Source organism: Capra hircus, chromosome 23 (assembly GCF_001704415.2).
Source record: "Capra hircus breed San Clemente chromosome 23, ASM170441v1, whole genome shotgun sequence".
NCBI lineage: Eukaryota > Metazoa > Chordata > Mammalia > Artiodactyla > Bovidae > Capra > Capra hircus.
In genome coordinates, this window is record NC_030830.1 from 7,038,041 (window position 1) to 7,060,085 (window position 22,045).

The following is a 22,045-nucleotide window of genomic DNA, read 5'->3' on the forward strand; positions in this document are numbered from 1 at the left end:
AACATTGTACAGACCAAGCAGAATATAATGATGGACTAAATTTAGCCCCGGGATCATGTCTCAGCCTGTGCCCCTGGATAGAATTTCTGACCTGGAAATCGTAGTTTTTCCTGTCTACAGGATATCATAAATGCCGTGGGCATGCACTGTACGCTTTGATGACATGAGATTGAATTCTTCAGTGGGTGATAAATGTGGACATGTCTGTGTGTCTGTCTGTTGTTCAGTCACTCAGTCATGTCCATCTCTTGGCGATCCGATGGGCTGCAGCATGCCAGGCCTCCCTGTCCTTCGCTATGTCCTAGAGTTTGTGCAGACTCATGTCCATTGAATCAGTGATGCCATCCAACCATCTCATCCTCTGTTGTTCCCTTCTCCTCCTGCCTTTAATCTTTCCCAGCATCAGAGTCTTTTCCAGTGAGTTAGCTCTTCAAATCAGGTGGCCAATCTACTGGTGGTTCAGCTTCAGCATCGGTTCTTTCAATGAAGATGTAGGTCTGATTTCTTTTAGGATGGGCTTCCCTCGTAGCTGAGTGGTAAAGAATCCACATGCAATGCAGGAGACCATGGTTCGAGTCCTAGGTTGGGAAGATCCCCTGGAGACAGGAAAGGCTACCCACTCCAGTATTCTTGGGTTTCTCTTGTGGCTCAGCTGGTAAAGAATCCGCCTGCAATGTGGGAGAGCTGGGTGTTATCCCTGGGTTGGGAAGACCCCCTGGAGAAGGGAAAGACTACCTACTCTAGTATTCTGGCCTAGAATTTCATGCACTGTATAGTCCATGGGGTCGCAAAGAGCTGGACACAACTGAGCGACTTTCACTCACTTCTTTTAGGATTGACTGGTTTGATCTCCTTGCAGTCCAAGGGACTGTCAAGAGTCTTCTGCAGCACCGCAGTTCGAAAACATAAATTCTTTGGTGCTCAGCCTTCTTTATGGTCCAAATCTGACATCCGTACATAACTACTGGAAAAAGCCATAGCTTTGACTAGACGGACTTTTGTCAGTAAAGTGATGTCTCTGCTTTTTAATGGGCTTCCCTATAGCTCAGTTGGTAAAGAATCCGCCTGCAACACAGGAGACCCCGATTCGTCGGAAGGATCCGCTGGAGAAGGGATAGGCTACCCACTCCAGTATTCTTGGGCTTCCCTTGTGGCTCAGCTGGGTAAAGAATCTGCCTACAACGTGGGAGACCTGGGTTCGATCCCTTGGTTAGGAAGATCCCCCAGAGAAGAGAAAGACTACCCACTCTGGTATTCTAGCCTGGAAAGTTCCATGGACTGTATGGACCATGAGGTTGCAAAGAGTCAGACACAACTGAGTGACTTTCACTTTCACTGCTTTTTAATATGCTGTCGAGGTTTGTCATAGCTTTTCTTCCAAGGAGCAAGTGTCTTTTAATTTCATGGCTGCAGTCATTGTCCACAGTGATTTTTGAGCCCAACAAAATAGTCTGTCTCTGTTTCCATTTTTTACCCATCTATTTGCCTTGAAGTGATAGAACTGGATGTCATGATCTTAGTTTTTTGAATGTTGAGTTTTAAACCAGTTTTTTTTTCACTCTCCTCTTTCACTTTCATTAAGAGGCTCTTTAGTTCCTCTTCCTTTCTGCCATTAGGGTGGTGTCATCTGCATACCTGAGGTTATTGATATTTCTCCCAGCAATCTTGATTCCAGCTTGTGCTTCTTCCAGCCCAGCATTTCACATGATGTACTCTGCATATAAGTTAAATAAGCAGGATGTCAATATACAGCCTTGACATACTCCTTTCCCAATTATGAACTAGTTCATTGTTCCAAATCTATGGCAACAGGGAATTAGCATCTTCTAGGATTCCAATTAATTTGAATGGGGTTATGGGGATTAATCATTAAAGAAATATACTGTATCCCTAAAAAAAACTTTTGACCCAGCTCTCTTTCAGGACTTTATAGTCAGTTGGTTTTCAGAATATTTGTCATTGACTGCGGAATAATACATTAAGATGAATGAAGAAATTGGTTGAAATAGCTGTAGCTGCTTTTTTTAATGTGTATGAGTCTCAGAATCAGAAGGATGTAAGGGTAAAGCACTGGTCATTGTTGATAGTTTGACTCTGTGCCTGCGGCCTGAGATCCAGCACCATGCATCACGGGGCATCAGATGTAGGCGCCCCCTCTGAAAATTACCAGAACTCTCCCTCTTGCCTCCTCCTTGATACTTATCATTGTCATCTCTCTCTCTCTTTTTTTCACTATTTCCTTTTTTTTTTTTAATTTATTTGGCTGCCCCAGGTCTTGGTTGCAGCATACAGAATCTTTGATCTTTGTTGCAGAATCTTTAGTTGTGTGAATCATGTGGGATCTGGTTCCCAGAGAAGGGATTGAACCCAGGCCCACTGCATTGGGAGCGCAGAGTCTTAGCCACTGGACCACCAGCGAAGTCCTTGCTCTCTTTTAAAATCTGTTGTCTTTACACTGACAGGGGTGTGGGGAATGAGATAGGGGAGGTGGGGAATGATGCCCTGGTCGTTCCCATGAAACCTAATGTGTTATTTTCTGTTATATAGAATTTAATATGCTAGAAAGAGAGAGTATTCTAAATCTGTATTTTATGCTCCTAAGTAGTTCACACTACAGGCAGAATATAAAATAATATATACAGAGGATTATGTGCGGCTTTAAATCGTCATATAATGTTCAAGGGAGAAACTTGAAATCCATTTTTCATGCTCGTAGCACAGGCAATAAAAGCAGTATTAAATCCTGCCTTCTGACTGGAGCTTGCATACAGTTTGCGGTTTGGGAAAATCAGCATTAGGAGTCTAGTTCCAAGGTGGCAAATGGCATCTCCCCCAGACCTAAGGGCTGATGCCGAGTGTAAGCTGGTACCTTCCCAGGCCAGGTAATTTCTGCTGCAAAAAAACAAAAAGCACTTTCTAAAATTAGGAATAACAATCAAAGGCGCTAGGAATTCAGTTCAACTTTGGCTGACTTGAGGGTGCCCTAAACACACACCCCTGTGACTCACTTGGTAGAAAGAGGGGAGGAAAATAGACTTGCGTGAAGTTTTGAAGGAGCTTCCTCATGTGTCTGGCTTTGCAGCCTTGCAGCAGCATTCGCATCCTTCTCTTCACCACTTGGGCTATGATGAGGGACAGAGTAGAGAGGGGACCACAGGGGAGCGGGAAGAGGGCATGGATATCCGCTCGCCTTCACATCCGCAGCGCATGGGTGGGAATGGCTCAGGTTGGTGGGCTTTTTCTGTGGATTCTGAGCCCTCCTGTAAACAAAACTGAAATTAGATACCAGCCACCAAGCTGCAACTGAGTGATTGGAATAAGCTAAATCTGAGCAAAATATGACGGGAATGGAGTTATTGAATCCTGAAGCATTTGCATAACAAACTCGTGGAATCTTCGAGCAGCTCAGCTGCTTTCAGATCTTTCGACACCTCCCATTAACTCACTGTGCAAAATAGAAAATCTTCTCTAAAAGCCCTTCAGAAAGGCTGACATCTTCTGAAAGGTGCTGAGTTGAGTCAAGGCTACAGCACGACCTGACGATGGACAGTTAAGGGAAGCTACACGCTGGTTTTATGTTCATTTCAACGAATGGTTCAGACATTGTCCTGAGAAAGATTTAAGTGAGGTGTGTTAGGAGGAGGTGGAATAAAACTTCAGGACCATGTGGGTAAAGGTTGTGGCATTGAGGCGTGAGCCACACCCATCATGAAAAGTGAAAGTCACTCTGTCTTGTCTGACTCTTTGCAACCCCATAGACTATACAGTCCATGGAATTCTCCAGGCCAGAATACTGGAGTGGGTAGCCGTTTCCTTTGCCAGGGGATCTTCCCAACCCAGGGATCAAACCCAGGTCTCCTGCATTGCGGGCACATTCTTTAAAACTTTACCAGCTGAGCCACAAGGGAAGCCACGCCTATCATAGATACTGCCAACTTGGGTCCTTGAATTCTGTAATCAATAGAAGCTGATTAAGAGGCCAGCTGAGAGGTTCAGGCAAGGCTTTACTGGGACTCATGCTGCACCCTCAGGAGCAAAAACAAGAAACAGGTGCCAAGGCGGGGGCCGAGCTGGTTCCTTAAATGGGATGAGGGTAGGGGCAGATGGGTAGGTTGGACGAGAGGAATGGTTTAGGTGGTTTGCTTACCCTCTTGGTGGTGCTGTGTGCAGGGATCCTGCCCAGGACCCTGCTTGGGCTCCCAGCTCCTCTGAGATGGATGTTGATTTGTGGCCCTTTTGCATCTTGTTCATAGTTGCCCCAACTGAGCACGCGTGCAGTTTCTTTGAGCCCCTGATAGTTTCTTTGTATGCTGTTGCTGGAGGAGATGTTTGTCCAGGTGTAAGCGCAAGCGCTCGGTTACAGGGTCGCAGGTCCCAGCCCATCTCACAGGGACCCACAGCTGATGAACGTGTCTCAGAGCCTTGCAGAGACTTCTGCAGCCTTGCCCTCTTGTCTCAGCCTCCAGCTGTTAAGAAATGCAGTGAAGACTGAGTTCTTGCCATCCTGTTGCCAGCGATGAGCCCCGACAGTGTGCGTGCGTGCGTGCGCATGTGTGTGTAGGGGAGGAGTCAGTTTTCAAGCTCCACACTGGATGTCAAGGAACAAAGTCACGTCTGTCGGGCCCTTCCCGTGCTCTGCACTTCAGACTCGCGGCTGCCCTGCTCACCTGTGCAGTTTCCAGTGATACGACAAGTGTGCAGGACCAAGGAGCTGCTTTTTGTCCAGCAGAAATAGAATCCGAATGCGTGTTTAAAACTTGCAAAGGGTTTTTTTTAAAAAAGTGGCCATCATTGGAGGATGGGGAGTCTTAGGTTTCTCTGTTTGTTTTGTTGTTGTTTTTTTGTGGGGGGAGGTGGTGGGTGTTGGCCATACCATGCAGCACGTGGGATCTTAGTTCCCCGACCAGGGCTTGAACCTGCACCCCTGCATTGGAAGCTCAGAGAAGTCCCTGGTTGTTTTTTTTTTTAATACATTTTTTAAATGGCTGATTATCCTAGTGGCTTTTCAAATTCAGGGCATAGAGGGGCAGGAAGAGTACAGCTGTCCTCAGCTGCAGACCAAGCAGAGAATGGGCGAGTCCTGAGTAGGCGGCTTTGTTGCTGTTCAGTCGCTCAGTCGTGTCCGAGTCCGCGACCCCAGGAACTGCAGCACGCCAGGCTTCTCTGTCCTTCATTACTTCCCTGAGTTTGTTCAAAGTGGTGTCCATTGAGTCAGTGATGCCATCCAACCATCCCATCTTCTGTCATCCCCTTCTCCTCTTGCCCTCAATTTTTCCCAGCATCAGGTTCTTTTCCATTGAGTCAGTTCTTTGCATCAGGTGGCCAAAGGATTGGAGCTTCAGCGTCAGTCCTTCCAATGAATATTCAGTGTTGATTTCCTTTAGGATTGACTGGTTTGATCTCCTTTCAGTCCAAGGGACTCTCCAGAGTCTTCTCCAGCACATAGTTCAAAAGCATCAATTCTTTGACACTCAACCTTCTTTACAGTCCAACTCTCACATCCATACATGACTACTGGAAAAACCATAGCTTTGTCTATAATATGGACCTTTGTCGGCAAAGTGATATCTCTGCTTTTTAATACACTGTCTAGGTTTGTCATAGCTATTCTTCCAAGGAGCAAGAGTCTTATAATTTCATGGCTGCAGTCACCATCCACATTGATTTTGAAGCCCAAGAAAATGAAATCTGATACTGTTTCCACATTTTCTCCATCTATTTGCCATAAAGTGATAAGACCAGGTGCCATGATCTTAGTTTTTTGAATGTTGAGTTTTAAACCAGCTTTTTTCACTTTCCTCTTTCACCTTTATCAATAAGCTCTAGTTATTCTTTGCTTTCTGCCGTTAGAGTGGTGTCGTTTGTATTTTGTTGATATTTCTTTTTTTTTCTTTTATTTATTTATTTTTTTTTACTTTATTTTACTTTGCAATACTGTATTGGTTTTGCCATATATCAGCATGAATCTGCCACGGGTGTACACGTGTCCCCATCCTGAACCCCCCTCCCACCTCCCTCCCCATACCATCTCTCTGGGTCATCCCAGTGCACCAGCCCCGAGCATCCTGTATCCTGCATCGAACCTAGACTGGCAATTCATTTCCTATATGATATTATACATGTTTCAATGCCATTCTCCCAAATCATCCCACCCTCTCCCTCTCCCACAGAGCCCAAAAGACTGTTCTATACATCTGTGTCTCTTTTGCTGTCTCGCAAACAGGGTTATCGTTACCATCTTTCTAAATTCCATATATATGTGTTAGTATACTGTATTGGTGTTTTTTTTTCTGGCTTACTTCACTCTGTATAATTGGCTCCAGTTTCATCCACCTCATTAGAACTGATTCAAATGTTTTCTTTTTAATGGCTGAGTAATACTCCATTGTGTATATGTACCACAGCTTTCTTATCCATTCATCTGCTGATGGACATCTAGGTTGCTTCCATGTCCTGGCTATTATAAACAGTGCTGCAATGAACATTGAGGCACATGTGTCTCTTTCAATTCTGGTTTCCTCGGTGTGTATGCCCAGCAGTGGGATTGCTGGGTCATAAGGCAGTTCTATTTCTGGTTTTTTAAGGAATCTCCACACTGTTCTCCATAGTGGCTATACTAGTTTACATTCCCACCAACAGTGTAAGAGGGTTCCCTTTTGTCCACACCCTCTCCAGCATTTATTGCTTGTAGACTTTGGATTGCAGCCATGTTAATATTTCAAATAGGCTGCTGATGGCCACATTTTAAGAGGTTTCTCTTCACCCGGAAGAGTTAGATAAAGGAAGGGCTTTTAGTTCTCCACGGGTTTTCCTCCTGCTCGTGGCTAGGGTCATCTGCAATGATGATTCCTGTTTGTTATTCATCTTAGCCAGTGTCAGAAAGAAAGACCCTGTTTCTCAGAATATTTGGCTGAGAAAGAGATCTGTATGTTTAGAGACTACCCCTCAGGGTGCTGGTCCTGACATAACATTGTCTAAGACTTCGGAGCCTTTGCTGTTGAGAAAATGCTCTTCCAGCCTCACTTCATCTGACCACCTCCTCGCCAGCCCTGCCAAGGTGGCTGCAGTTGGGACTCGTCATTGTAGGTGAGGAAGCTGAGCTGTGACCCTTAGAGATAGAGAGCAGCAAAGAGAAACACACCTTCCAAATCCAGAACCTTCTATTTTAAGCCAACACGCTGACATTGATTTTGGTTTCGTTTTTGTGTAGCGGTGGGTGCCTGTGGTTGGGTGGGGATTGTGTGGGAGAGTGGAGTCCTGAACTAGTGGCTCAGGCTCATGGGAGCAAATGTGCTCACGGGAGAGATAAGCCATGGAAAGAAGAAGGAATAGGAGATATTCTTCCATCTTGGATTGAACTGGGCTTTGTCTTGCATTTCAGTAGCTCTGTCCATAATAAGTGGGCTTCCTTGATGGCCCAGATGGTAAAGAATCTGCCTACCAACTCAGGAGATCCAGGTTCAATCCCTGGGCAGGAAGATCCCCTGGAGAAGGAAACGGCTACCCTCTCCAGGATTCCTGGGGCTTCCCTGAAATGAGTAGGAAGCCCTGAAACACTTAACATCGAGGTTTGGCTGTCAAGACACTGATACTTGATGCAGTGTGAGAAGCAGTGTGCGTGGCTCCCACAATGTGGTCCCTGGCTCACCAGCATCACCTGGTAAAATGCAGGTTTTCAGGTTCCAGACTCTGAATCAGAGAGTGGGGCCCAGAAATCTGCTTTTTAACAAGCTTGATTCTGGTGCACACTGCAGTCTGGGAAGCAGTGGTACAATAGAGAGCAATCAAAGACTGTGAAGCCAGGCCTGAGAGGGACAGCTCCATCCGTCTTTTAACTAGTCAGGCTTCTGGCGAGCCTTCGTTTCTCTCCCTGTAAGACTGACTTTGCACTCGCCATCATCTAGGAGCACTAGATGAGTAATTCTCCACACTGTGGCAGATAACGAATGCTAGTCCCTTGTCTCTCATTGTGAAGTTGAATGCCGTATTCTGCCAGACTTGTTATTCAGAATAAGTAATGCTCGCTGCCCTAACAGACAAGCCTGAATTCCAGTGGTTTAAGCCATTAAAAGTGTGTTTCACTGGAGTAAAGCCTAACGTGGGTCAGGTAGCTTCTATCCATATAGTCATCACGTGCTTCTAGAATCCATGGCTGCAGCAGCTCCATAGCCGGGGGAGACGGCGTCGTCAATACACCCATCACTTCCCCTAGTCCAATAAGCAGATCAAGGCTCATTTTTTTTCCACAGTGGGCTTTGTACCTGTATCACAAGCAGGCTGTTTGTGAGTTTCTTCACTCCTTTCACAACTGCATTTTCTGGATGTGAAGAAATATAGAATTAGAGCACTTTAGAGCTGCAGCAGACATTCACATATCACACCTCTAACATCCTTCAGTTTGCAGTTAAACTGAGATCAGAAGAAATTAAGCTGCTAGCCAAGTTCACATAGTTACCTGGTTATACTGGGATCTGAATCCAAGACCTTTGACCCCAGCCAGTGCTAAAATTAATACCGTCAGGAAGAGGAGAAATAAATTCACTTCAGACTGGAAGAAACAAGCCAGTTATTTGTTGGAAAATATAACAAGTCATAAGCCTTAGCTGATTTTCTCAATTCCTGTCTGAAAGAGAAATGATTCAAAAGTTTTGGAGTAAATCTTTAAGAAACATATTCAGAAATCAAAAAGCCCATGAGTAAGGCATCCTTGAATTCTCTCCGGGTAGTTTCTTTCATGGGCATCGTTTCCTGGTCTGTCCCACGTTGCTACAGGAACATTTAAATAAAGTGCCCATGTGAGAGAGAGGTCCTGTCTTCATAGTTACTCACAGCTGGGAAAGTCTCATTAGTAACTTTGAAGATTAAGCAGGCACTTGAGAAGACTCTGTCTGATGCCTTAGTTTGGGGTTGGTGTATTCTAGCGATTCTGTCATTCAGATGATAAATGAAGCTCTAGTCATTTATACTTGAGAAGACTTCTTCGTTCTTTGGTGAAGTTGGCATTTCTGGTCTCCAGAATAATCTCCATGGTGTGTAGCCCTCTTTCTGCCTCATCCACCGAATCTAGCCACCGGTTTGGCTGTCAGTGACTTTTCTGCAGCTCTCCTATTAGTGCTGGCACAGAATCCTGAATATTTAAATTGCAGAACTGGATTACAACTGAGATGTTTGCAGTATACCAGTTTTTCATGGGTCCCTGAACCATCTTTGTTTACTGGCAAAAAAAAAAAAACAAAAAAAAACCCTCTCATGCAAAATGCTAATAAGAGTAATTCATTTTATTTATCTGCATTATATCCATTTCCCTCTTCTTGGTTTAGAATGCAAAGATTTTTTATAATAGCCTTGAAAATTGCATATATGCTAATAACTAAATAGTAATTTGAACAGAATATAAACAGGAAAAATCACCATCCAAAGACCCAAACCCTGGAAAATCGCTTTTCCCTCTGATTCTGAAGGCAATTCCTTTGAAATACAAGTGAATGCGCTTCTATTTTAGGAAGTGTGATCATGAAAATTTTATGTTCCATGCCCACTGAACCATTAAAACAATAGTTCTTCAAAACGGGCAGCCTTGTTAGTGCCTTTGGGAAAAAAGTAGGCAGACAGATAAGCACGGTGCTGACAGGTAATCAGGATGTTGGGAATTTTGCCCGCAGTAAATGCAGCCCTCCTCTGGACAGTTGTGAGCCCTTGTGGTGTTGTTGTTTAGTGTCTTAAGTTGAGTCTGACTCTTTCCGACCCCGTGGACTGTAGCCCACCAGGCTGCTCTGTTCATGGGATTTCCCAGGCGAGAATACTAGACGGAGTTACCGTTTCCTTCTCCAGGGGATCTTCCTGGGCCAGGGAGCAGACCCATGTCTCCTGCATTGGCAGGTGGATTCTTTACCACTGAGCCATGGGGGATGCTTATCTTCATGTTATAACTTATTAGGCTCCCTCTTGAAAGATGTTGAGACAGGTTCATTAAAAGGAGACCCTGCAGAGCTGCCCTCCCCAAATTTGGTTGGACCAGTGAGCCTGCCATCTGCATATTCCACCCTGCACGGCCCAGGCAATGTCCCATCCGAGGGAAGCCCTGGGCACGCCCTCTTGACTGACCCGGGAGGTGCTTCCTTGAGGTTTGTGGGAGCTGAGTGCGGTGGAGCCTGCCGCGTCCTCGGAGCATCACTCCATCTCATTCCTCTGTCGTGTTGCGCTCCCTCCTGACAGTTTTCAACCACACGTGGCCATTTGGGGCCACAACCCGTGAAATATGATTCTCACCCCACAGTCAACAGCATCACTCAGAATGCTCAGGTGTTTCCCATGAAGAAGCTGTAAATTCATACAACCTTGTCCAAGTCTGAAGCACCGTGAAAGTGAAAGTCGCTCAGTTGTGTCCGACTCTTTGCAACCCCATGGACTATACAGTCCATGGAATTCTCCAGGCCAGAATACTGGAATGGGGCAGCTTTTCCCTTCTCCAGGGGATCTTCCCAACCCAGGTCTCCCGCATTGCAGGTGGATTCTTTACCAGCTGAGCCACAAGGGAAGCCCCTGAAGCGTCATATTATGCTAAAAATTATACCAGGGATGAAGTCCATTTTTTTTTATTCTAAGGCAGTGGCACCCCACTCCAGTGCTCTTGCCTGGAAAATCCCATGGACAGAGGAGCCTGGTGGGCTGTAGTCCATGGGGTCACGAAGAGTCGGACACTTACTGAACAACTTCACTTTCACTTTTCACTTTCATGCATTGGAGAAGGAAATGGCAACCCACTCCAGTGTTCTTGCCTGAAGAATCCCAGGGATGGGGGAGCCTGGTGGGCTGCCATCTGTGGGGTCGCACAGAGTCGGACACGACTGAAGCACTTAGCAGCAGCAGCAGCAACTGGAGCAAGTAGAAAAGCTACTCCCAGGACACCCAGGTAGCAGCAAAAGCAGGGTCGCTCTGCTGGTGGCCAGTGTGGAAGGGCCTGGCCCCACAGACAGGGTTCAGAGGGAATCATTTTATAGCAGAAGATGGGCGTTGTCCTCAGGAAAGGAAGGCCACACGCCCTGCCAGGCCGGCCTTGTTTGGACATCAGTATCAACACGGGTGGTGAGTGTCTTCTTGTTTTCGCTGTTGTAGCTAAACTCCAAGCCCCACAGGAGGAGCTGGGGGTTAGTGAGAGGAACACCAATGAAAGTCGACTAGTAGCACAGACTCCTGGGGCGCCGGGCCGGCCTCACCCATCGCTAGCCTCAGGACAGGTGACAGGGTGGTACCTGAACCGAGCTTCACACAGGTATGAAGGGATATTGTGGCCGCGGTCCCAGCAGATTTCAGAACTGTGGATGTGTGGGATGTGTATAAACACAACACTTACTGCACGAAGGAAAGACACCTGTATTCTACACGCACACAGACACACAATGTCAGGAATGTCCATCTTCTGGAGAGGGTGCTGTGGCTCTGGTTGAGAGCCTTCCACCTGCTTCTCCGGGGAGGCTGGTCTGGCTGGGAAGGATGGCTTTCAGGGCTCTGAGTGACCGAGTGTTCCTGTCCGCCGTGTATAGGATTCTGCTTCCAGACAAGCTCAGAAAGTACAGCTAGCGCTCTTTAAAGACATGCTGGTCAGGCTCTGCTGGGAGGAGATCAGGCCTCCCTGAGGGGGCGGGTCTACGTCAGCCGGTTCCCTCGGGATGGACGTGGGAGCCGCTCTTGTGCCCCAGGAGCTGGTTTTGCTGGCACTTCCGGTGACAGACCTGCCGTCATGGGCAACGCTGCTGGCGGATTCTGCCCAGGCTTCCCCCGTGCCTGCTGGTGTTGAGAAGCTCCCTGCCTGTTGGCTGGTGCTGCTGTGAGCTTGTGATTTCCCTCCGCTCTCACACGCCCAAGTGCACGTGAAGCGAGTAAAGCTGCACGTGTGGGTGATGTGTGTGTATGCTGAATATCTGATGTGGACAGAATGCAAGGAAATAAAAAAACAGGATGTGTATGTGTGTGTGTAACACACACACACACACACAACAGTGAGAGAGAAGACAGGCCTGCTGTCCCCCAGGCTGCGACCTGAGGATGCTGTGGTCAATATGTGCTATGAACTCATGGTCTGTTTTGGGGAACATACTGGATGGGATATAGTCTCTTCTTACAAGTGATCTATCTCCCAATCCACTGTGTAGATCAGGCCAAGAAATGAGTAAAGGCGTTGATATTCATTTCCTGTATGGTGAAGGTCAAGCCTGTTGAAGCAACCATATCACATTCCATTTTTGCATTCTCTTTCCTCTTTGCCTTTCCCATTTGGTAGATCCATTCCTAGAAAAAGAAACCCTTGCCTTGATTAGAACTTGGGCTTCCCAAGTGGTGCAGTGGTAAAGAACCCGCCTGCCAGTGTGGGAGACAGGAGACCTGGGTTCGATCCCTGGGTCGGGAAGATCGCCTGGAGTAGGACATGGCAACCTATGCCAGTATTGTTGCCCGGGAAATCCCATGGACAGAGAGAGGAGCCTGGTGGGCTACAGTCCATGGGGTTGCACAGAGCTGAACACAGCTGAGTGACTGAACATGCATACATATGATTAGAACTCCGTCTTTTCTGATTATTTCTGAATTAGCAAATAGATTTTCCAAAAGTGCAAAAAGGCAAATCCAAAGTGGTTCGACATTCCTGAAATCTACCATGCTGCTGGGAGAAAAAAGACAGGGTATATATATACTTTTTTATATAAATACATATACATTTATGAGATAGATTGGAAAAGGTAGGTAGATGTGGAAGTTGTAGTATTTTGTGAAATATTATCAAGCCTTAGGAAAGCACTTATAATTTAATAAGAATACCTACATTCTTTACCAGTCTTTCATTCAACAGAGCTATTGGTTTAAAATGAAGCTATACATTAAAATTGTAGCATCACAGACCAGGAAACAGTATGGAAATGAGACTTTGAACAAAGGGGGAATTACAGAAGACTTGGCAGAATCAGGTGACTGAAATCCCCTCCACTTGAACGTTTGAGATTCCCTGGGGAGTTTTTGTGTTTCCATCTCCAGGCTTCTAAACAGCATGAAGTCTCATCTGAACTCGAGTTGTGATTTTTTTCCAGAAATAGGAGCTCAGAAGGGGCCCCAAGAGCAGCTGTAAGAAAATAGCTGTGGTCCTGGAGAAGGAAGAGAGAGGAGGTAGGGGTGCTTGGCACCTGCCTCTCTGCTTCTGTGTCAGCCAGGCCCTTCAGCCTCCCCTTCCCGGGAGGTGCTGATGGCCCCCAGATGCCGGGAGGCCTTTGCGGGGAACAGGAAAAGAGCGTGAGCTGCACAGACCCCTGTGGGTCACTCAAGTGTCTCATCAGAGCAGGCACGAGCCGAGGCGTCCTGGGCCGACCTCCAGCTTCGCGTCCGTCACCTCGCTTTGAAGAGTAACCAGGTGTTGTGTATGTTGTATATTGAGGCCCACCAAAGTAGAGCACTGGGGAAATCCGGACCCTCGGTATTTTGTGAATGAATGAGTGGATGAAGAAGTCTGTATTCTTAGGTCTGTCTTGTCTAGCACAGGACCCTTCTGAGTGGGGGCTTCTGTGCCCTTTCGAGGTTATGCTTTCAGGACGCAGTCCAGCTGGTGAGCGGGGCACGTGGTCCCGCCTTCCAAAGCTTCAGCCCTGGGCTGCAGGGGACAAGATGGGCATAAATGGAAGAATCACAAGGACCAGGATATAGCAAGAGACGCAAGACTGTTGTCACACGCCATGGAAGCACCTTAACCAAAAGGCTGGTGAACAGAGGAAGTGACATTTGAGGTTTAAGCTGCAATCTTGGGGATTACTGCCAGTTAGCCAGACAAAGAGGAAGAGAAAGAATGTTCAAGCATAAGGAAAGGCATGCAAATCTGCAAATCCAAGAGGAGGTGGTTATGTCTAAAGGACAGGATGGGGGAGATTCTCCGCAAGTGGCAAGATCATAAAGAATTTTATGGGACGTTGCATGTTCTGAGTCCTTCCTTCAGACTCCAGGAAGGCGTGCATAGCTTTCACAGGGAGTGGGGTGATCAGATTTACCCCTCACAAAGACCATTCTCGATAGGCTGGCGGCATGCTTTCTGGAGGGGCCAGTGGTGGGATGGGATGAGAGATGATTTGGACTTGGTGCTTGAGTGGCCACCAAGAGTGAAGTGCAGAGGAGGGGATAGTTCCTAGTTTCCTGGGTGGCTCACTGTGGCAGGAGAGGGGATTTTATTGGTGGACAAAATAATTTATCCAGCTGGAAAAACTACCTGCCCAGAAGAGGAAGATAAATTAATTCTTTGGGGACCCGTTACTTTTGACAGCCTGTAGGAGTCTAAAATGGCGATTGAAAAGGTGATCTGGAGCTCAGAAACATGGCTAGGGATGTCGGATCTGGAGTCATTGGCGTGTGGACGCTAACTGACATCGTGAGTGTTGAGGAATCATCCAGGGAGCGTGTGTGGGCAGATCTGGGTTTAATAATGACTAAATGAGCACCTATTATGTTCTCGGTCCTCACCTAGGGACTGGGGATGGGGTGATGAACAGGGCCCAGACAGAAATGCCCCAGCCCACGTGGCCCTGACAAGTGCTAGAGAAAGGTTCCGAGAGACAGATTTCAAGGGGACAAGATTCAGAGCTCCTCCCCTGCCCCTGGCCCCACCACGCCTGTCTCCACTTGTCCTGTGTCCCATCTCAGGAAACCCCATCTCTTCCTTCCTGCCTCAGGAAAGAGGGCCCTGCTTTCTGTCCTTCTCCACAAGCACCTCTGCGCTTTTCTCTTTCCATCCATCTGAAAAGGCAGCTGCCTCCCTCCGCGGCTGAGATGCAGCGAAGAAACCAAAGTCAATTCAGCTTCCACCCCCTCACCCTGCCCCCCGCCCTGAAATGCAGACACAGTTTTAGAAATCCAGGCTTGAAAATCAGGGCCCTCAGAACAATAAGCGGTTGTAAAGACTAATGAAAGCTGTGACCTTGCCATTCCAAAGCTTGTGGAAAACCCATTAGCTCTGGGAGGCAGGACGAACCCTTGCTGGCGTCAGACTGGCCAAACCGCCAGCACCCGTGTCACTTCTCTGGGGACGCTGACATGCTGCTCTGCGCGTGTTAAAGCATCTCGCCGCTGTTTGCTGGCAGTCTCCTCCTTCCAGGCCAGCACCGAATGCCCTTTGTTTGGGGATGGGTGTGTTTAGTTCACAGGAAAATGTTAGTTTGTTTGCTCTTCTCTTGTGGTTGGTGATAAAGATGGAATTGTTCAGACTGATTAAAAAAACGATAATATCCATTCTTACATTTTGAAGAAAAATAGAAGGCTCATACATGGCAATCGATGGCAAATGACATTTAAATGGGAATTAGTGATTTTTCAAGTGGGTTTCTCTTGTGGCTCAGCTGGTAAAGAATCTGCCTGCAATGTGAGAGAGCTGGGTTCGTTCCCTGGGTTGGGAAGATCCCCTGGAGAAGGGAAAGGCTACCCACTCCAGTATTCTGGCCTGGAGAATTCCATGGACTATATAGTCCATGGGGTCACGAAGAGTTGGACACGACTGAATCACCTTTACTTTCACTTTCTGTTGGTAATTTTTCGGTTCACAGTAAGTGGAGATCTCTAAGCTGTGGTCCATGGCAAAGAGGAAGTCATCTGAGGTGTGGAAACAGTGTCGCTGCTCAGAGATGTTGTATAAACCAGGGTCACCTGTATAATAGAGCTGATTAAATAGATCACTGAAAAGGACATTAAAGTTTTACTTTTGGGTAATTCATTTTGTATAAAAGTTAAACTCCCCAAGTGGGAGTTTTTCTGTGTCATCTAGCATATGAAGGGTCGTGTCTAGATATCAGGAGGAATTTTAATTTAATGTTAGTCTAAAATTAGATAAAATTACTTGAATCTACTGTCAAGGTGAGGATAGTGTAAGAGTTCTAATGCATTCAGAGGGCATCTCTACTTATATTCTTGAAATTAGCTCCTCAGGATTATTCATAAAATTGACCTCTTCATTAGCACAGTAACTGTGCTCAGCTACTAACCAACACTTCTGCACAAGCTTAAGAGGAACCAAGCAGATGGGTGCTTTACTTGGTAAAGATGGTGGGCTGCCCGGGGGACTCCCCTAAAATTCCAATGGTGAATTCTGAAGCTAGAACTTTATCCCTTTGCTTTATGAGTTTGGCTCTGATCAAAGACAAACCCTTCAAGGAAAAGTAATATTTTAAACTATTGTAAGTCATCCTTATTATTGTCCAACTTGAAAGAGTAAGTAAAAGCTGTCAATTGGCAACGCCCTTTTTAATTCTGATACGAAACATACAGACCTCCACACATCACCCTCCTTCCTACCTCCTGCTGTCACAGTGAAGAGCTGTCCCTCCTCCATCTGAAAGATAAGGTCTTTTCTGCCCCTAGAACCCCAGCCCTTCCTGCCTTCCCAGAACTCCTGCACTGTCCAGAGAGCCTTCTCCCTCCTCATCTATTTAACTCCTCACTGTCACCACCACTTCCTCTTAACCTGGATTCTTTCCATTAAATACAGGCAGTCTCTAGTCACTAGAAACTATAAACCTCCTCTGAGCCCCCTTCCCCTCCCGCGCTCTGGTCCCTTCAAAGCCGGCTTCGTGGCAGAGTCCCCCGTGCCTCTTGGGTCCATTTCCTCACCCTGTTCTCACCCACTGCAGCCTGGCTTCCGTCCCCACTGCCCCCGAAAGAGCTCTGGGTGAGCTTGCTCATCGCCTCCCTGGTGCTCCGCCCCGAGGGCAGGCTCCTCAGGCCTCTTCTGACCTCTCAGCGTGCCAGCCACTTGGTTGGCCATGCCCGTCTCCTTCCTCCGCTTCCATGGTGCCACCTTTCTAGTTTGCATTCTGCCTCTGTGCACTGCCCCTCCTCAAACCCCGTGGCAGATTTGTCTGCCTTCATCTTAGCATTAAATTATTGGAATTCTGTAAGGCTTCATCCCAGGCCCTCTCCTCTCCTAATGCCATGCTCTCTCCATTCCCCTGGCTTCAGAGAGTATCTATTTTGCAGACTAGCCAGAAATTTCTGTCGCTGGCCTAACCCTCTCCTCTCCACCGAGCTCAGTAGACCCAGCTGCCTACTGGACACGTCCACTGTGATGCTGTGCAATCATTCTGACTCAACAGGTCTAAACTCAGATGGAAGGATGGTCCCCTTCCATCCTTCACCCCATCCTCAAATGCCCCGGTTTCCTTCCAGTGTTCCCCACCTTCTCAGTGAATGGCATAACCGTCCGTCAAGCCACGTAAGTTATGGAACTTGAGAGCTATGCGATATACGTCCTTCTTCCCCAGTGTCCACAGACGCTGTGTCTCCATGGCCTGTCAACTCGACCCTTAAAGAGCTTGCACGTCCACCTCCATAGCCTAGCCCAGGTGCCCATCGTCCAATACCAGGCGTGCAGTAGCCTCCAGGGCTCCTCCTCAGACTGCCTCTTGCATCTCCCAGCCCATTCTCTGTACAGCAAACAGTGATATGTTGTAAATCTGAAACGTTCATCCCCTCACCCAGTCAGGGCAAGGTACACAGCTCTCTGTGCCTCAGTTTCCCGCTTTGTACAGTGGAAATGCTGGTAGTGCTATCTCAAGGGGCTGACCTGAGGATTAAACGAATTAGTGTGTGTGCTTCTTAGAGCATGCCTGCACATGTTAGGCGTTAAGTCAGCGTTAGCTTTTTCATTTACACTCCTGTTGTTTGCAGAGAGGGAAACATAGAGTTGAATGGGTCCATTACCTTGTCCAGGTGGCTTCAGGGTGGAGCCCGGAGTAGAACCCTGGTCCCCTAACTCCTGAGCTGTTTAGCACTTTGTCATTAAGCCACAATATCATTCTCCTACCAAATCTCATTTTCAAAGTCAAAACAACTAACTATAGCACATGCCCTTTGGGAGGACTTAGCTGCATTTTATAGCTGTGATTAGCCTGGGTATTATTCTCAGACCCTTTCAAGAGAAATGAAACATAGAGGGCCTCATGTGAAATCATGTGTATTTAACGATAAGGCTGCCTAGTTAATAGCAGAATTTTCTCTGGTTAGAGTTCAGTCACTCATTGTTTCGTCCCCTCCAAACATGACACGTAAGAAAAACAAAAGAAGAAAGGCCAGCAAAGAACCAGGCAAGGCATCTGCTCGTGGGATCCATGGGCTGCTTAGCACAAGCCAGTGAGCAAACCTTCTGCAGACACTTCAGGGCATAAGATTCTAAAACACTGACCCCCACTTTTGAATCTGGAAGGGCTTCTTCAAAACATATTATCCCCAAACCCTAGCTTCCTGTGAAACCTTGGTTTTCCAAAATGGTCCCACAAAGGTGGCTGTGCATCCCTACAAAAGGAACTCGTATTTGGTAGAAAAATAAATGGAAAAGTGAGGGAGAGACTCTAAGAAGCTCACTCTAAGTGGAGTCAGGAGTTACATCCCAGACCTATGACACTGACTTGCTCACTTGTGTAATCTCAGCTTCCCCCCTGCAGTTGGAGAATGCTGTTTTAGAAAGGACAGGAAGACTGTTGAGTCCAAATTTAGAGCCTCGAGAATTGTGAATTTCCAGATACCCAGCTGGCCCTTATCAATGCAGATAAATCATACCTTCATGGGATGTTTTAGAAAATGAAGAATAGATACGAAAATGTTCTTATAAACTTGAGAACATTTTGGGATTAACCATTTCCAGCCATCTCCAAGGTGCTCCCAAGCGCCTTGAAGACAGATATCCTATCAAAACTCCTTTCTCTGTCATTGAGGCCCACTCCCTGTGTGCAGCCTGTATGGCAACGATATTGGAACATCATAGAATCAGCTGTCAGCACTGGGTTTAAAACAGTTATACTTGGCAACTCCGTGGACTTCATTTTGAATCTGGTTTCTCTTAGTATCCATGATGTAAGTGAAAATGTTAGTCGCTCAGTCATGTCTGACTCTTTGTAACTCCCTGGAGCGTAGCCCGCCAGGCTCCTCTGTCCCTGGAATTCTCCAGGCAAGAATACTGGAGTGGGTTGCCATGCCCTTCTCCAGGGGTTCTTCCCCACCTAGGGATCGAACCTAGGGCCCCTACATTGCAGGTGGATTCTTTACTGCCTGAGCCTCCAGGGAAGCCCCCGTGATGTAAACATCTTGCCAGCTCTAGACGCCAGTTGCTGATGTTTCGGGAGGGACTATGACCTCTGCTGCTAGAACAGCACTGTTGTCTACCCCTTAGTTCTCCTGGAAGGACTCGGGGGCCCCTCAGACTCCTTCCACAGTGTTCTCACCTCACACATACCTCATCCCGACGAGGGAAGTGGAAAACTGAATAATTAATTGCAGGATTGTTAAATAGTTTCCAAGAGTCTCAAAAATACCAACATATCTGTGATGCTGAAGCCCATTGTGTGATCTTTCCTGGAACTTCATCTGGACATGTAGTCCTCCTCTTTCTTTTTTTTTTTTTCAATGTAAGTTTCAGGCATACGGCATTATAATTCAACATCTGTATATACTGCAGAGTGATCACCACCACAAGTCTGGTGACCACCTGTCAACAGTACAGTTGACCCCCTTCACCATTCTGCCCACCCCCAGTCCCCTTCCCCCCAGTAACCATTATTCTGATCTCTGTATCTGTTTGGTTTTGTTTTTATTGTGTGTGTTCATTTGTTTGGGAGTCTTTTAGATTCCACGTAGGAGTGAAGTCACAGTGTTTGCCTGTGTGTGACTTATTTCACTTAGAATACTACCTTCGTGATGTCATGAATGGCGAGGTCTCATACTTTTTAAGGCTGGATAATATTCCACTGTGGATGGGCCGCACCTTCTTCATCCAGTCGCCCATCAGTGGACGCTGAGGTTGTCTCCACATCTTCAGTTCAGTTCAGTTCAGTTGCTCAGTCGTGTCCGACTCTTTGCGACCCCATGAATCGCAGCACGCCAGGCCTCCCTGTCCATCACCATCTCCCAGAGTTCACTCAGACTCACGTCCATTGAGTCAGTGATGCCATCCAGCCATCTCATCCTCGGTCGTCCCCTTCTCCTCCTGCCCCCAATCCCTCCCAGCATCAAAGTCCTTTCCAATGAGTCAACTCTTCGCATGAGGTGGCCAAGGTATTGGAGTTTCAGCTTTTGCATCAGTCCTTCCAAAGAACACCCAGGGCTGATCTCCTTCAAAATGGACTGGTTGGATCTCCTTGCAGTCCAAGGGACTCTCAAGAGTCTTCTCCAACACCACTTAGCTACTGTAAATAATAGGGCAGTGAGCGGAGGGGCACAGATTATCTTTTTGAGTTAGTGTTTTGGTGTTCTTCAGACAAAGACCCATGAGTGGGCTAGCTGGGTCGTATGGTAGTTCCATTCTTAACTTTCCGAGGACTCTCCGTACTGTTCTGCACAATGGCTGCCCCGGTTTACATTCCCACCAACAGGGTGCCACCGTCCCTTTCCTCCACGTGGTTGCCAGCGTTTGTCCTATGTGGTCTCTTCGGTGATAGCCATTCGGACGTGTGTGAGGTGATAGCTCCGTGTGGTTCTCCTTTGCCTTTCCCTGGTAACCACTGATGTTGAGCATCTTTTCATGCACCTGCTGACCGTCCATGTGTCTTCTTGGAAAAATGTTCAGCTCCTCTGCTCATTTTTTAATCATTTGGTTTTTTGGTTGTTGATGTGTGTTAGATCTTTATATGTTTTGGATTTTAACCCCCATCAGGTATGTGATCTGCAGTTGTCTTCTCCCGCTCAGTAGGTTGCCTTTTTGTTTTGATGATGATTTCCTTGGCTGTGCAGAAGCTTTCTAGGATGAGGTAGTCCCGCTTGTTTTTGCTTTTGTGTCCCTTGCCTCTGGAGTCAGATCCACTAAAGCGTCTCTGAGAACATGTGTCTGCTCTCGGGTGTCCTTCCCAGTCTCCGTCCTGCATGGGACCCGCCTGTTGCCCGACCCCGCCCCCTGCTGTGGCATCATAGCCAGTTCACATCCCAGCTGTGATGCTTCACTTGCTGTGGCTAAATTACATGCGGGCACCAAGCGTCACCCCTGTTCCTCTTCATTTGTCATCCCGTGTCTAATGAGGCTCTGGTGGCGATGGGTGGGGATCAGAAGAGCAGCTATTGTTCTCTGCAGACAGACTTGCTTTCTCCCGACTCCCCGGGGCCATGGGCCTCTTTGTATTTTGAGTCTGCACAGACATGGCAAGAGGCAAGCTCTAGCCTCAGGGTCAGGGGAGAAAGGCAGAGGCCATGATCTCAAAGTTAGGAGGCCCCAGCGAAAGAATGAGACTTCTGTGATGAGAGTTCACGGGCCTGGAGGCCGGGGAAGCAGGGCAGGGGAGGGGCCGCCAGAGGGAGGAGGGTCAGCTCCACGTGACATCACACCGAGTGGCTTTCCTGGGCTTGAAATTGAGGAACTGAGGAGCCGTTGGTGGTGAGCGTCAGTCTCTGAGAGCGCAGGATGGAACAGGCACCCCAGCCTCTGACTCTGCCTCCTGCATCTGCGACGGCCGGGGAGATTAATGACCCAGGGAGGCTATGACATGGTCCAAAAACTTTTCCTGGATTTTTTCCGCAGGCGACTGAGCCAGAGGCCGACTGCGGAGGAACTGGAGCAGAGGAACATTTTGAAACGTAAGTGACAGAGCCTGTGGCAAATGCTGAGGTTTCATGATCGCTTTGGTGATGGTATATCACAGCAAGCCGCTGGGCTTCTCCCGTGTGTGTGTGTGGAAAGGATCGAGACCCTCTCTGGTGCTGCAGGCTTCACCCCTGTGTGTTAGACCCCCCGAGACAGCCTCCCCACAGAGAAAGCAACTTTGAATCCACTTGGTTCATGAGGAGCTCAGGGTCTCCAAGAAAAAACCTGCCCTTGAGTGGGCTGCAGAGTCCGAGAAGCTGGAAAGTTCAAGCAAGATAACTTCTTGTTAAATGAGAGCTGGGGTTGCCTTAAAGCCAAATTGGCTTAAAAACTGCAAATATGATACTGATGGCTAAAATAGGGCAGATAGCCATTTGAAAACTAGAACCAGAGGATATGATGACTTTCTGCTGCAGCTGGCTGCTGCTGATAAAATCCCCCCTCCCTCTGAGCAGTCAGTTGAAAGTC

The 22,045-nt window shown here is 47.4% G+C and overlaps 1 protein-coding gene across 9 annotated transcripts in view; it reads left to right on the plus strand.

Moving 5' to 3' along the window:
* PHACTR1 (phosphatase and actin regulator 1) overlaps positions 1-22,045 on the plus strand; it is a 517,471-nt gene that overhangs the window by 482,011 nt on the left and 13,415 nt on the right. For all 9 annotated transcript variants that reach the window (XM_018039147.1, XM_018039150.1, XM_018039149.1 and 6 more), the window contains one exon: positions 21,515-21,570. In XM_018039147.1, coding sequence (XP_017894636.1) covers positions 21,515-21,570 — 56 coding nt within the window. The remainder of the gene's footprint in view (positions 1-21,514; positions 21,571-22,045) is intronic.